The sequence below is a fragment of the Malania oleifera genome, chromosome 4, assembly GCF_029873635.1.
Source record: "Malania oleifera isolate guangnan ecotype guangnan chromosome 4, ASM2987363v1, whole genome shotgun sequence".
NCBI lineage: Eukaryota > Viridiplantae > Streptophyta > Magnoliopsida > Santalales > Ximeniaceae > Malania > Malania oleifera.
This window is the reverse complement of record NC_080420.1, coordinates 27,554,171-27,569,324: the sequence shown is the minus strand read 5'-3', so window position 1 is coordinate 27,569,324 and position 15,154 is coordinate 27,554,171. Positions and strand designations below refer to the sequence as shown.

General features: G+C 32.8%; 1 protein-coding gene across 1 annotated transcript; it reads right to left on the bottom strand.

Annotated features, from left to right (window-relative positions):
• Window positions 1-2,788: 2,788 nt before the first annotated feature.
• Window positions 2,789-13,368, bottom strand: LOC131153084 (uncharacterized). Its single transcript, XM_058105125.1, has 7 exons — window positions 13,083-13,368; window positions 7,194-7,256; window positions 6,962-7,041; window positions 5,537-5,645; window positions 4,326-4,485; window positions 3,624-3,787; window positions 2,789-3,484 (listed from the first exon to the last, which is right to left on the bottom strand). The coding sequence occupies exons 1-7, from the start codon at window positions 13,083-13,085 to the stop codon at window positions 3,122-3,124; spliced, it is 942 nt and encodes a 313-aa protein (XP_057961108.1). The 5' UTR covers window positions 13,086-13,368; the 3' UTR covers window positions 2,789-3,121.
• Window positions 13,369-15,154: the final 1,786 nt, after the last annotated feature.

Here is a 15,154-nt window from a genome sequence, read left to right as displayed (position 1 = left end):
GTTTAAGGGACACAGAGGGTATTCTTAGAAAAGTTTGATTTAAAAATAACCTTGTTTAACCACTGAAAAATTACTGAACTCAAGAGATTCGGTTGACCGTGGGCATCGCCAGTCGACCGAATAGACACGATGATTTTGAAATTCATTTTGGGTTCGGTTGGTTGTAGAAGATGACCAGTCTGCTGAGCCAAGGTGAAAACCAAGTCTTCGTAGGTTCGGTCGACCAAGCCTAATGTCGACTACCAATTCTTCATGGTTGTTTAGCTTAGGCGTATTTGAACTAATCTGTTTGTTGGCCTAGGTTAACTAAAACAACCAAAATTGAAGGCTAGTTGACCGAGCAATTTAAGGCATTCAAGGGTTGGTCAGCTGAGGCTTTTCAATTAAGCCTAAAAATGCAACATCTGTCAACCGAAGTCTTTGCAAAATTAATTTTGGCCCTAAATAATTTTTCCTAAAAGTTTGTTGGTCTCCTTGGTCAGTCTATAGTCATTTTGAGCTTTCAATCACATCATGCATGCGATGCATTATTACAATCCAAAACATAAATGCAATTACAATAGAAACAAATATGTCCTCAATCTTCTTTGTTCTTCTGTCTTCCATAGAATGCACCAGATGATATAATCTCCAAGTTCCTCCTAGCTTCCATGTTTCCTTTCTCTTATGTGCATGCCAAAATATAAATCTTTTCAAGCACTTAAAAACACACATAAGATACTTGTTCTTTGTCAGCATCAAAACAAGGATCGGACTCAAAAAGTCAACACCTCGTTCTTGTCCAGAGCCATTATATGAGTTATCTCCCCATCCGCTTCACATAGATGCTGATTATGCAGTACCTCTCAACGGAGATGTTGGACATACAGGACGACGATGGGACAGCACACTAGATGCAGATGAGCAGCCAAGAAAGGGCGAACGCAGATGGCAGCCACCCCGAAACCGGAGATGACCTACATGTAGCACTAAGTAGTCTCCTTCTTTTGATTTCATGTGTATAGCATCAATTATGTTTATTTTATTTGTACAGCATTGATTATTTTTATTTCATTTGTATAGCATCAATTATTTTTATTTCATTTGTATAGCATCGTTGCATTATTTATGTAAAATTGGGATTGTTTATTCATTTTTCCCAACATGTACATGTGAATGACAGTCGTGAATGAAAGTTGTAAATAAACGTTGTGACCATACTGGGATTCCCGATTAAAATTGTTTTCTTTGAACAGGTGCATGGATTTGAACAGGTGCTCTTATGTATTGTTTCTCAACATGTATATGTATATGAAAGTTGTGAATGAAATTTGTAAACATACTGGTATCGATTGTCGAGAATAAATGTTTTCTTTGAACAGGTGCAATGGATGGAAATGATTATTTTTAAAAGGAGACTCTACCGAAATTTTTACAGTAATTCGATACTTTGAATGTGTATGAAAATTGTGAATGAAATTTGTGAACATGTTGGTATTGATTGCCCAGGAAAAATGTTCTCTTCGAACAGGTGCATGGATGGATGTGGTCATCTTTAAAAGGAGACTCTGTCAAAATTTTTACAGTAATTCGATACTTTGAATGGGTAAGAAAGTTGTGAAATACAAAGAAGTAAAGGGTACTTGGGTTTCTCATATCCTTGCACTCAATTCCCTCTTTCCTCCAATTGATAAACAAAAAACGAAAACAAAACAAACAACGAAATAAATTGAGTTTACTCTTGGAGAATCAAATCAATGGCATCTAACAAGCTGAAACGTAAAAACAGAGCAGATTGAAAAAAAAATAAAAAACTTCAAAAATAAAAATGTTTGGGAAAATTTTATATAATTTTATGTACTATTTATATTTAATTGTTCTTAACTCTTAATTATATTAATGATATAATAATTTTTTAAAAAATTTAAAATTTAAATATTAATGATTGTAAAATTAATTTCTTTCATTATTAATTTATTATATTTTTTATTTTTTACTAAATTTATTATATTCAAAATCTTAAAAAGATCAAAAGAGAATGGAATACTTAGGATTTTTTTTAATTTACAAAAAAATTGCATGGTGTGTAAATATCGTTGGATGGTCCAGCGAGATTTAAACGGCCAAGCCAATCGTCTTTCGACGTGTGTCACTTAGACCATCCAGCGAGATTATGTAAGCCTCGAAATATGGAAAAAAATTTCCCAATCAAACAGTTATTTAATATTTTATTAAAAAATAAAATCAAAAATGGAAAAAACTCCATCAATCATGCCTCAGTATTGCTAACTTTGTCGAGTAGCTTTGTAAAAGCAGCTTTATATATATATATATATATATATAATTAGGGCATTTTGACTCTCTCCCAACATCTTCCAATGTTTCCAATTTTGTTCAATTTTGATTCTTCTTCCTAGTAATCTTCTCAGTTTCTTTTTATGTTGGCATTGAAAGAAAATTAACTTCCAAGTCCAATGGATCTCTTCATGAGTACAAGAATCTCCTTTTCCTACATTTAGACACATGAATTTCAAGCCCTTGTGTTTGAATTTGTCTAAATTTTGACAAAACATGACACAAAATTATATTAAATTTCATTCAAATACAAGGATCAGACTCCCAAATAATACATTTGAAAAATTTCGGGGTCTCCCTAACATGGGAGCAAACAAACCAGGTCTATCTTTCTTTTCCAAAACAGATGACAGCCTAAAAGAGCATTACAATTTCAGAGAAGCTTGAAAAATTGGAAACCAGCACTTGTTAAAAACGTTCACCATGGAAGCAATAGAGGATTGTGCTGTGGAGAGACGGACCAAGTAAGAACACATTTATTTTCATCACATTATACAGAGTGTTGCAAATTTAAGCATGAAAACTAGTGTGTTTGGGAGAATAAAACTCAACCCTAGAAGTTACACACTGAAATTCATAGCATTCGTCCAAGAATAAACTCCATACCTCAAAACACAGCATAAGGAAAACAATATCACCCCAACCTGTACATATGATGTTTTTACTTCAAGAAAAAATGCTCTTTAGGGAAATGGCGAAACCTACAACAGTTCCCTGTCCCTTGATTGCTCTATTGCTTTGCTGAAGGGAATTCACATCAGTTTCAAGACTCAAGAAGCTTAGTTAGCTACTGATGTCTTACAGCCACAGAGGTCCCCTTGTGTCTGTTCATAGAAGCAGCACTCTGTGACCACGATGATGGTTTAAATCCGCCAGCCAGCAAGTTGGATGCTGCAGCTGCCTTTATCTTTCTTCTCTTGGATTCAAGATCCAAACGTTTTTTGTCGGACACAGAAGACCCAGGTGTCCCTTGAAAGATTGAGCCAGCTTTGATCAATGCACGCTTGTCCTTCCTGTTCTTTTCAAACCTGGAAGAGAACTTCACATGCGCTGCAGTGGCAGTGTCATCTTTAGATATCGGAAGCAGTCGTATGCCAAGGCCCATTTTCCTGCAAGCAACCTCTTCTTCAGCAACCCTTTTCTTTTGACTCTGGAGAGGGAAATTGAGAAAATTGTCAAAAACATTTTTCTAAAAATAAATAAATAAATATACAGGAGAAAATTAACAAAATACTTGGACAGAGGAGAGAGATTAAGATGATGAAAACTAATATGAGCTCAGTGATTACTCTAAGTTGGCTTCGGAGAGCCTTGTTGAGGGCATAGTCATCAGAATGCCTAGCATCAGATAATCGCTGTAGGCGCACAAGTACAGGATCAGCTTCTTTCTTTTTCTGTAAATCTTCTTCCTGATGTTCAAGACGGTAAAACGGATCCGACAGCTTACCTCTTTCTGAAAAACAAAGAATCAGTTAAGAATAGAATTCAAGATAAGGGAATCTGATTGAAAGTTAAAGTCCAAAGCATTTCATTCGACATCTAAGGCATACATGATACACACACACACACATATATACACCAAGGATAAAAACAATTTACATTTTGACAATTCACCATTCGATCTCATTATCATTTTGCTCCTGTAGTGCATTTTTCAAATATCATATAATTGATGATTGGGAATTCTCTGAACCAAAACAATGCTTCAAATTAACACTATTAATAGCAAAACAGCAATTTTAAGATCAAATGGCAAACAATCTAATCGGATTGAGTTTTGGCAAGCATGGCAAGCAATGTTAGCAAATATAACCAAATAACACTTGACAAAATATAGACTGCACAAAAAAATTATTGAGGGGTGTAAACATAATTTAACTGCTTCATTTCTTGATGCACATATTAAAAAGTACATGCAGACGCACACCCACATATATATTATGTAGAGCTTGTCAGAACACCTAATTTTTTTTCAAAATGTAAATAATAACCTTCATCAGCAGGAAGTGCGAAAGTTTCTGCATCTTCGATGTCATACTCCTCAGTCTTCCGTTGAGCCCCACTAATAATAACATATTCACAATTTTTTGGATCTGTCTGAATCACAATTTGATGTTTGCAGCAGGCGGATTTCATCGTAAAGCTCCATATCTGAAAAGCCAAATAGAAAATCAATGTTTAAAAAATGAGAAAAGAACTTCAAAAACACAGGAGTCATCCATAACTGAGAGACAAAAAAACTCTTCCATTTGAGTTGGTTGACAAATAATGGAAGCATATTGCACATTCCCTTTAAACTTAAATCAAAATTCAGTCCAAAAAAATATATACTCCATTCAGAAAATAAAAATAAATTAAGTTCAAAAACTGACAAATCCATGTACAACACCCCAAAAAAAAAATGAGTATTAGACCTAGCTTGGGAAGCATAAGAACCCCAAACTGTATTTAATTTAAAAATACCACAGCTTCCACCAAAATAAGTTGATATAATATATGAAGATTGTGAAATATCTATATGACCATTGACCAGCATAAACTACAATGAGTTACAAAAAAGAAAATGAAGAATCAACTATTAAATTCAATCATTAAAGAAATTTGTCTGTGCATGTGCAAAAGAGAGATTTCTACTATTTTTTTCTTTTTGGAGGAAAATAGCCATTCAGGTAGCCCCTATGTCAACATAAAGTAACATCAAGCATGAAAACAATTTAGACAGATATTGAGAGAGATCTCCACTTTTTTCAATTTCAAGGGAAGGAATTTAGAAGTGGCTTTGAACGCTAATATTACAGATTGAAATACAAACAGTCCTCGAGATTTTTGAGCGATAACTTCTTTCCTCCCCCACCCCAAACCCAACCGCCAGCCACCCCCCCCCCCCCTCCCTCCCTCCCTCCCTCCCTCTCAACACCACCTCGAAATCACACTGATGGGGCATTACTAAGCATGGTATCTCCTTTCCTAGATACATGTATAGCGTGCAGACAAGCATGCACACATTGTTTCCATTTACAACTCTTTTTAATGACAAGATAAGTTCTACAAAAAGGGCGCCAAAGGAAGTGCAATCCTAACAACAAAAATAGAGCAAGTTATTCAAGAACAGGGATCTGGTAGTGGTATTATAAAACATATGCATTTGTACCTTAGATATCCCAACATAGTAGATTGGTTAGGGATCAACTGTATAGAATACCTTCGTAGAGTAATAGTTCCCCACTTGCTTTTTCTCTGCGTTGAACCTCACACCTTTTGCTATCATAGAATTGCATCCACCGCACCAAATATTGAATGGCATCTCAAACCTAAAACAAAAAAATGTTTAAGCAGCTGGATATTAACAATTAATAATTGGAGATATGTGACATTTCCATTGTCTAAAAATAGCAGTTCATAGAAGCATTATTTAAGTTTTAACATACAAACACTATTCATTTGCATCCTCCATATTAAAACAAATCTCAGTCTTTAAAGGTGTTTCTTTTTTTTTCTTTTTTCTTTTTTGTTTAATAGAAAAAGAAGAGGTATTTCATTATAGAGGAAAAAATGTAGAGCAAGGAGGATAAAGCATCTCCTACGGAAAGAAAGAAGCCAAAGAAGACTAGAAAACAATCAAAATAAAACCAATTTATAAATATCTCAAGTAACTAAAACAATCAAATCATTAAGTAATTATTAAGATCCTATTTCAAGATTGCTAAACATCCAAAATTGTATAAATTTTCAGAATATTACTTTTTAACTGCACAAATTTTCAGTATCACTTCTCTGACATACATAACCATTGAAACCATAATGGAACATTTCTTGGACATTAATCAGGCAAATTATTTTCCTTGAGTAACTTCTCATTTCAAAATTTTTCTTAAGCACACACATCTCAAACATCTGTGATCAGTCTGAAAATACAAAATTTGTTTTATATGCCTATAGTTTGGCTGATTTATTTTCATGCAGATATTTACATTTTTTTTCTCTAGAGAAAAAAAATATATATTTGACTATAAATAACAATTTTCTTCAATCTGTAAATTTAGTACCTTTTTCTTTTTTATAAAACTTAGTCGCCTATTATAAATCTTGCTTCAAAAGAGAATTATAAAGAAAGAAAAATCCACAAGTGCATATTTGGGCACAAGTGCATATATCACATAAATGTTGAAGTTGAAAAGGAGCTGATTACAACCACATGAATCACAAAATATATAAACAAATCCAAATCAATATTTCTGTATATTGTAAGAAAACACTAAGATTTGGTTCAGTATTTGTGGCATATCATTCCAAATGAACTAAAGCTGTTTTTTCCACAAACAGACCCATTAAAGCTCAACTTAATATTAGAAATGTCTTTGTTGACTTATTGTGGTGATTACTAACAGAAATTAGAAAGGCAATTTAATAACAAATTATTACCACCATAACATCTATTGCTTCCTTGACAAATGTTATTCAAGTAAGCCCTCAAGCATTAGAGCAACACTACACTTCCAATGATTGCACGTCTACTATTAGAAAGCAACTATATGTATCATAAAAATACAAATACCAAATCATGCTTTTTGAGATACAAACAAACCATCAATGTTCATAACTACGTATGCAGTGAGCAGTCAAGTACCTTATAATTAAAATTCCCTGGTCTATTTTCCTGGCCCTTTCTCTCAAAGCATGTTGACCATGGAACTTGTTCAAAGAACCCTGGAAGAAGAGAAAAAAAAAAGGGAAATTTTTTAGGGTCATGAATACTGACTAGCGACCTCATTTAAATAACAGCAACATAAGCATGTCCACATGCACACACATGATATCTTAAAAGCATGATACACAGACAAGCAACGATGCAAACAAACCTGATTTGGCGTCCATTCTGGCGGGTAGTAGAAATTGTCTGCTCTAGCAGCTGCAAGTGACGACTGCAAAAAGAAAAAAGAGACAGTTAAGTTAAATGTGTGTGTGAAAGAGAGAGAGGGAGAGACAGAAGAAGAAGAAGAAGAAGTACATAATAGAAACATTGAAGCATTTTAAGTGAACAAGATAAGAAGAAGAAGAAGAAGAAGAAGAAGAAGAAGTACATAATAGAAACATTGAAGCATTTTAAGTGAACAAGATATAATTGAGAGAAAAAAAAAATTTGCACACCAAAATAAGAAACATGTGATCTAATTATTAGGCTCATTCGGTTGGCTAGTGAACAAAACCCTTTTTTGTCAAAGTGTAAGAGGGTCCTTAGGTTGGATAATGTGATTACTAGAAATGCGCCTCTAGTCCTCTAAGAATAAAGTAGATGAAAGGTCTTCAAAAACATATGCTATATGCTTTGAAAAGAGCAAACTTCAATCTAGATGTGAGAGGGATATGAAGATGGTAAACAAGAACAAACAAAGAGCATTTTCTGGATAAAAGAAATGATATTATGACTGAAAGAAAAGCATAAGTGAAGGGCAAGGTAACCTCACCCGATAAAATGGAACCATAATAGAGGTGAGCATGAAAAAAAAAATCCAATTCTCAGAAATGCCATGAACATGAAAATTCTGCTACCATGAATTCCCTTTATTCAAGTTGCAGAGCATCAGTGGGTCTAAAATCTAACTCTGAAAGTGCTTATGATTGGGAGATGCCCATAGTTTTTTCATTCCTCATTTGTTCCACCTTTCTCAGCCTAAGGCCCCTTTTGTTTGCAACTTACACGCCTCTTAGTAGAGGTTGGGCTCTAAATGATGTAAAATTCAGTGAGCCAGTCTTGTTTGGTAAGCCTCTTTATAGGTTTTCAATTATCTCTAACTGAACCAGAGATCTTACCGTTGCTGAATGAATAAGAGGTCTATAAAAAAGTCTGTTGGACATTTCTGCTTCAAAAAATAAAAATTCCACAATACACCATGACACACTTCTGCGGATCTCCTAAAAACTAACGTACATGCATATTTAGCCATTGGCTACCAAACAACTAAAAAAATTTCAACATTGAGATTCAGTGAGTCCCAATTTATATTCAGAACCTGGTTCACAGATTCAAAACTATATTCCAGCATTGAGCATTTAATGCTTAATTTTATCAAACAGCCCATAAGGGCGCTTCCATTAAGCTCTATTGTTTGAAGAACTCCAAATCGAAAAGCTTAAAACCTTAAATAAGGGTCCAAGAAAAAGTTATCTATACACCACTTTATCCACAAGCATGTTGCGTTTGAAAGCTCAAAATTAGCAAAGGCTCACACAATTTACTTTGAGCTCAATTTTAATTATAAAAACTGTACGGCCAAGGATTTGAATCTAGGCCATCAATGAAGCTTTAATATCACATGCTAGAACCACTCAACCTAAAAGTTTTAAGTTGTAGACCCCAAGAATAGATTTTATCATCTAACAGGCACCCACACAGGCAAGTATGTTGAGCTTGAAAGTGTCGACAAAGTTTAGACCCCATCATTTTACCCTGTGCTGAAATTTCATTATAAAAATTTGGACGCCCATCATTCAAAGTCTGATACCATATTTGGGAATCACTCGATCTAAAAACTTAAAGCTTAAATGAGGGAAGTTATACTAAGTAGCATCTGAAATGTCATTTTCACTAAATAGCTGCTTTGCCAAAAAATTAAAAGGCTTATGGTTCACTTCTTATTTCATCTTATGCCTATATACCTCTTCTCTGTCAAACTCCACTTAAAATTTTCCATTAAAATTCATGCATTGCTTCTGCTTGGTACCTTAGTACCTCACAAGAGGCCCACTCCAGATACATGCTTCAAAGGAAAAGGCCTTAAAAAGCACTGTCCCAGGAAAAATACGTTGGGGATAGGCAGCAATAAAGGGTAGATTCTCTTTCTATTTGCAATAACATTCTTTCCTTTTATTTTTGTAAATAATGTTGGTTCAATTTAGCAAGGTTTAGCAGATTTACATTGGATCACACAAATATAGGTCTCTTAAATGTTAAGAGACTTGGTGCTATACTGCTATGGCTTAAGGGTTGATTTGTTTTGGTGGCTTGGCTAGGCTAGGCTAGATTAAGCACCCCAAGTTGGTGCAACACAGGTGTGGGATAGGATGGCATGGCCCAGAGAAAGTGCCTTCAACTCATTTACATAGTACAAGGCCAGCCCCTCCCCTCCCCTCCCCTCCCCTCCCCCACCAAAAAACAAAAAAGACAAACAAACAAACAAGCTAGCAGTGGTAAGAAAAAAAGGACTGGACTACTCTTTTTTTGTTATGTTTCTCTTTTCATTAAGGGCCCATTGGAACTTGGAAAATATTATGGAAAGAAAAGGAAATAAGAAGGAATCCACTTTTCATGCATTGTTATCAAGGAAAGAGAGAGAAAATAAATAAAAATATCAAATCATAAGGAAAATTTTTTACTCTTAACAAGACTAATACAAATGACTTGTTGGCCTTGGAAGGCCATCCAAATATTTGTATGATGTGTTGAGAGTCTAATGAGATTAATGTGCACCACATTCTAAATCTTGAGTGTCAAGACAATTACAAAATGCTCTTTTTTACTTGTTTTGTTGAAGGAAGGGTGGTCCCTCAAAATATGGATGATTACTTCTTGGTAAGATTCTAGAATTTAGGGAGAAGTAGAAAAGGGAGGCCTTTATTGACATGTGCGATGTATGCTATCCTTCGAACCTACGACTCAAGCAAACGCAAGAATATTCAAGACTAAAACCACTTCTTTCCACTTGAGTTGGGAAAGAGCTTTCTCAATTGAGGATCCTGAGCACTCCAAGCCAACTTCTAAGGTCCACCTAACGATAGATGTTTCAAGCGCCAAAGATTTGGGAATCAAAGTTGCACAATGTCCTAACCTAGTAATGGTAATTGCACCTCCAAAAAAAAGGAAAAAAGAAAGAAAGAAAGAAAGAAAGAAACGATGATGATGATGACGATGCTGATGAATGATGAATGTGATGATGATGATGATGATAAAATTCATTTAATTTAAGCAGAGATAGAAGTCTTTAGCGACTTTAATGAAAGATGGTAACAACGAATATTTGTTAGTACTTTGGTGCATCCTCTCTTCTTGTAAGATTGAAGGAAATGAAGAATAGAGAGGAACCAACATTATCAGAATTTATGTGCTTCACCACAAGCAACTTTGCACTTTGGTTATTGATCCTAGCACTTGTGTGAATGTACTTCTTGAGAATTTGTGAAGAACATGAATTTGTAGGTTGAGCCACATCCTAATCAATACAACATTGCTTGGGTTAACAATGATCATTGTTTGCTTACTTTCAAAGATTGGTTCAATTTTACAAGTAGTATACTGTGACACTTAGCACTCATTCTCTCAAGATTTGTCACGTTCTTATGAAACATTTCGTTTGCTTTGTAAGAGGTTTAGCCATGATGCGTATGAAAATTTATATACCTCCTGATAGATAAGAAGAGGTATAGGTTTATGCCATCTCGACATCTTCCACTAACCAAATTGACATGTAACTCAGTTCTTTTCTAATGAAACAATATGATTCAAGGGGATGGACTCCCTGGGTACATCTATAACTTCACGAAGTCGAGTTCTTTTGAGCAAGGGGGAATAAAGTAGGCGATGCCAATTGGATAGATCACTTTGACCCTATTTGGAGGCTGATTCCAAAGAATAGGGTCAAGGGTCAAGGCCCTTAACCCAAATATGTTTAATTTAATTATTATTTAGGCTTATATGTACATAGATTATTAGTTAGACTTATACGTACATGGAGTTTTGATTGTAAATAATTGTCTTAAGCACTGCTTTTCCATTTTATTTTATTTTATTTTGGTTTTTTTTTAATGTTTCCAATGAATTAGAATGTTCAAGTAATGCAAAAACAATTTTGTGTATTTGAAATTTGGATATTACATGTGATTCTTCTCTTCCCCCCCCCCCCCCACCCCAAAAAATAAAAAATAAAAATTGATGCAATATCATGGTAATTCTACATATCATCATTAGATGCATTAACAATTTTAGTTCTAGTACTTAAAAATAAATCATATGTGCAAGGAAAGAGAGAAAAAATCCCAATCTCCTTAACTTCACTATTTCCCAAGTCCACAGATCTAGCAATATTAGACTGGCCACTTAACCTATGGGGAAGCTGCTGCCTAAGCATTAAGTACCCAAACAGTATCAGTACCCAAAAAGTTCTTCAATGCCTGCTCGAGCTCTCTATCTCTCTCCAAATTGATGTAATATCATGGTAATTCTACATATTATCATTAGATGCATTAACAATTTTAGTTCTAGTACTTAAAAATAAAACATATGTGCAAAGAAAGATAGAAAAAATCCCAATCTTCTTTACTTCACTATTTCCCAAGTCCAAAGATCTAGCAATATTAGATTGGCCATTTAACCTATGGGGAAGCTGCTGCCTAAGCTTTAAGTACCCAAGCAGTATATGTACCCAAAAAGTTCTTCAATGTCTGCTCGTAAGGTTTCGTAGTTCACAATTCTTTTAATTTTGGAGGGTTTTTCCCTTTGTTTTACATGGATTTGACCTTTTGATTTTGCTCTCAATCCAAATGACTAATACACCTTCCTCCTTCACATCTTTTATTTTTATAACATACTTTATTCCAACATGACCACTGCTGACTGAGGTAGAGGCATGACCTTTTATTAGAGGCATCATAACTTGTACATTAAGATTTTTATTTTAATATTATATTATAAGAGCACTTTTCATCACATTGTTTGATGACATCAATTTAGAAAGAATACTCACATAATTAAAGAACTAGATACCATATGAAATATTGTCATTACAAAAATCTCAAAACAAACAGATACATTTTAATATTTGGGTTACCAAAATTATAAATAAAAAAAACCAGAAAATATCTGATAATTGTTCAGCCTGGGGCTGCATCATCATTGCTTTACCTCTACACTACCACTTTCGTTGGATACATCTCTATACCTTTATTTCAGCAGGAACGACTTATATATTTATGAAACAGTGCATTATACCATGCATATATTAAGGAAGATTTGTCATGGCCAATGAACCCCACTGAATTATGCTTGGATCTGCTCTGGGTGACTGCATCAACACTTCTCTAAGAACCCAAAAAAACAAAGCTAGTGATCTAAAGGCCAGAAAACTCTCACTGGAAAATGATCAAACTAGTGTCAATTTGATGGATCCAATTGCTTTCTCAGTTCGCTGAGTCCGCTCAAAGAGCCAGGGGTGACAAATTTTCAATTCAAATCATTGTTACCAGTTTATGGGGTATGACATGAGGGGTTGTACGACTTCCACGATCCCCTGCCCATTGGCCCTCCCACTTGGGTCGATTCAAATATGTAATGAAAATCTCTAGTTCTTTTCAAAGGGTACCAACCCTGCAAGTAAGTTGATATATAAAGCAAATGATTGATGAAACAATAACGAATGATAGAGCAATAGAGAGGCGCATCGGGGTTTCTCTTCCAAAACTTTTATTTTCGCTGCGGAAACAATCTGCCGATTTCTAAATGAATCTAAATGTGAAGTTAGCTCGTTCAATTTAAACTATTTATTATTAAAAAAAATCAAATTTAAGTACTAAGCGTGGTGTTCCCAAAAATCAGGGTTCTCTGAGAGAGAAACTTTATATAACAAACAGAACCTAAATCAAACAATACGAAACCCTAAAATTGCAGCATAGAGCAAGCAATCAAAACAAAAAATTAGAAAGAAAAAAAAAAACTGGTTCTTCAATCTGCGAAACAAGAAGAAATTCAATTTGCGTACCATTTTCGCTGCTTCTTGTTTCTTCCCTTATTTTTTTTCTTCTCCTTTCTCTCGGCGAATTTCTGATGTTCGACGACTAGATTGATTTTTGGAGAACCGGCCCTGGATGTAAATAGAGAGCATAGACGTCGTCGTTTTGCCCTTTGGAAACTCGGCTGCTAGGTCGGTGCGGGTCTGGGCTTGGGATTCGTTCTTAGGGAAAAACGACGGCGTTTACACGCCGTTCGGGCCGGATTCCGCGCCCGCCAACGCATTTCCCGAATCCAGCTGTTTTCTTTTTCTTTTTTCAATCTACACAAAGAAGCCTGTGTTGAGATTTTCTTTCTTAGGTTTTAAAAAGAAAATAAAATTTATTTTCAATTAATAATTATATAAATGATTATAAAATTAAGAATTTTAAATGACATGCAAAATAAGAATTTTATTCATTAACTTATTAATCTTTTTTTATTTTAGTTTTCTTAATAAATAAAAACAAAAAAGTAGGTGCATTTATACTTTTCTTTTCCTAATTTTTCTCAATTTCAGAACAAAAAAAAAAACATTATATTTTGACAAAGCACATTTAGTTGTGAAAAATATTTTTAATTTTTTTATATTTTCAAAGAAAAGTAAATTTTAATTTATTTTTAGTTTTTCAAGAATTGTATTAAAAAGTTAGAAAATAAAGAGTTCGCAAAATCCTTTGATGTTTTAGTTTGAAATTTCAAAATAATTACAAAAAAAAAAAAAACAGACAACTTATTTTTAATTCTTCCGATAGTAAAGAAACATTTTATGAAAATACTTTTTTATTTTTTATTTTTTTTTTTATTTTTTTTTTTAAATAGTGAAGAAATAGTTTATAAAAAATATATTTGTTTATATTGTCAGTTTTCTATTTCTGTTGTCAGTTTTCATTTGTTTACGAAAAAAAATAAAACCAAATTTATTTCAACAACTTGTTGCCAAAAAATTTAATATTCATAAATAGTTTTTTGATTAAATTATTCATTTTATAAACTTTTAAATTTAATTTAAATAAAATGATTATATGAATTTAAACATAATTAAAATAAAAATATACCTATAATTTTTAAAATAAAATAATAATAAAGTCAAATATAAAATATTTTTACTATTTTAAATTGTCATGTATAATAATTTTTTTATTGTAAAATAGAACTTGAAGCATAACAATTAGGTAAAATAATTATAATAATTTTTTATTTTTATAATAGTATTTTTAATGTGTATTATTTTGTAATTTTATTATTTTAATCATATTTTTATATATTATTTGAGTTAAATATGAAAATGAGTATTTTAAAATTAAAATTGTAATTTGTGTTAGTTTTACAAATATTAACCAAACAAGATTTTGGTTTCTTGCTTTTAATTTATGTTTCTTATTTTTGGTTTTTATTTCTAGTTTTCGTAACTTTTATAGTGATTCCAAATGACCTCTTGTTTTTTAATTTTTCCAAAAACATATACTATAATATTTGAGATTATCAATTTGGGGTTTGAATTTGGATTTTCGTAGATCTAGAAGAAATTTTGTACATAATTAACTTAAATTAAGCTCCAAGATTCAAATTTTGTGCTCCCATACATAAAACAAGAATTAGAAATCTAGAAAATAATTTAAAATGTATGTTTTTCAACTTTTTATATAAATTTAGAAAAAGGAAAAATGAGGTGGCTTTTTGTAATTGTTTGAAAAATTAAAAATAAAAAAAATCATTTTCTAAAGCATATGTCGCCAAAATTGTTTATTATTGTTCATTTATTTTGTACAAATATTATAAAAATGAAATGAGTAAAATTTTAAAAAATAAAATTATTTTCCATAACTAAACAAGTTTTATGTTTTTATCATTCTCTCTTTGTTAGTCTCAAGGTTTCATTAATCTAGTTTTGATGATAAGAAACTATTGTATATTAATGACTTTATATTTAGGTTGTTTTTCAAGAAGATCAAGTCAAATAAGTTGAAAATTTGAGAGAAGATTTGAAGAGTTAAAATCCTATTTATTTGTAGTTTTATTCTCTTAATTATAATTTGTTTTATGTAGTAAAACTCTAAGAGT

Coding starts and splice junctions, on each gene's coding strand:
- LOC131153084 (XM_058105125.1), bottom strand. Junction 7,042..7,193: donor CAGAATGGACGCCAAATCAG/GTTTGTTTGCAT, acceptor CTCTTCTTCCAG/GGTTCTTTGAACAAGTTCCA. Junction 4,486..5,536: donor GGAACTATTACTCTACGAAG/GTATTCTATACA, acceptor TTGGCTTTTCAG/ATATGGAGCTTTACGATGAA.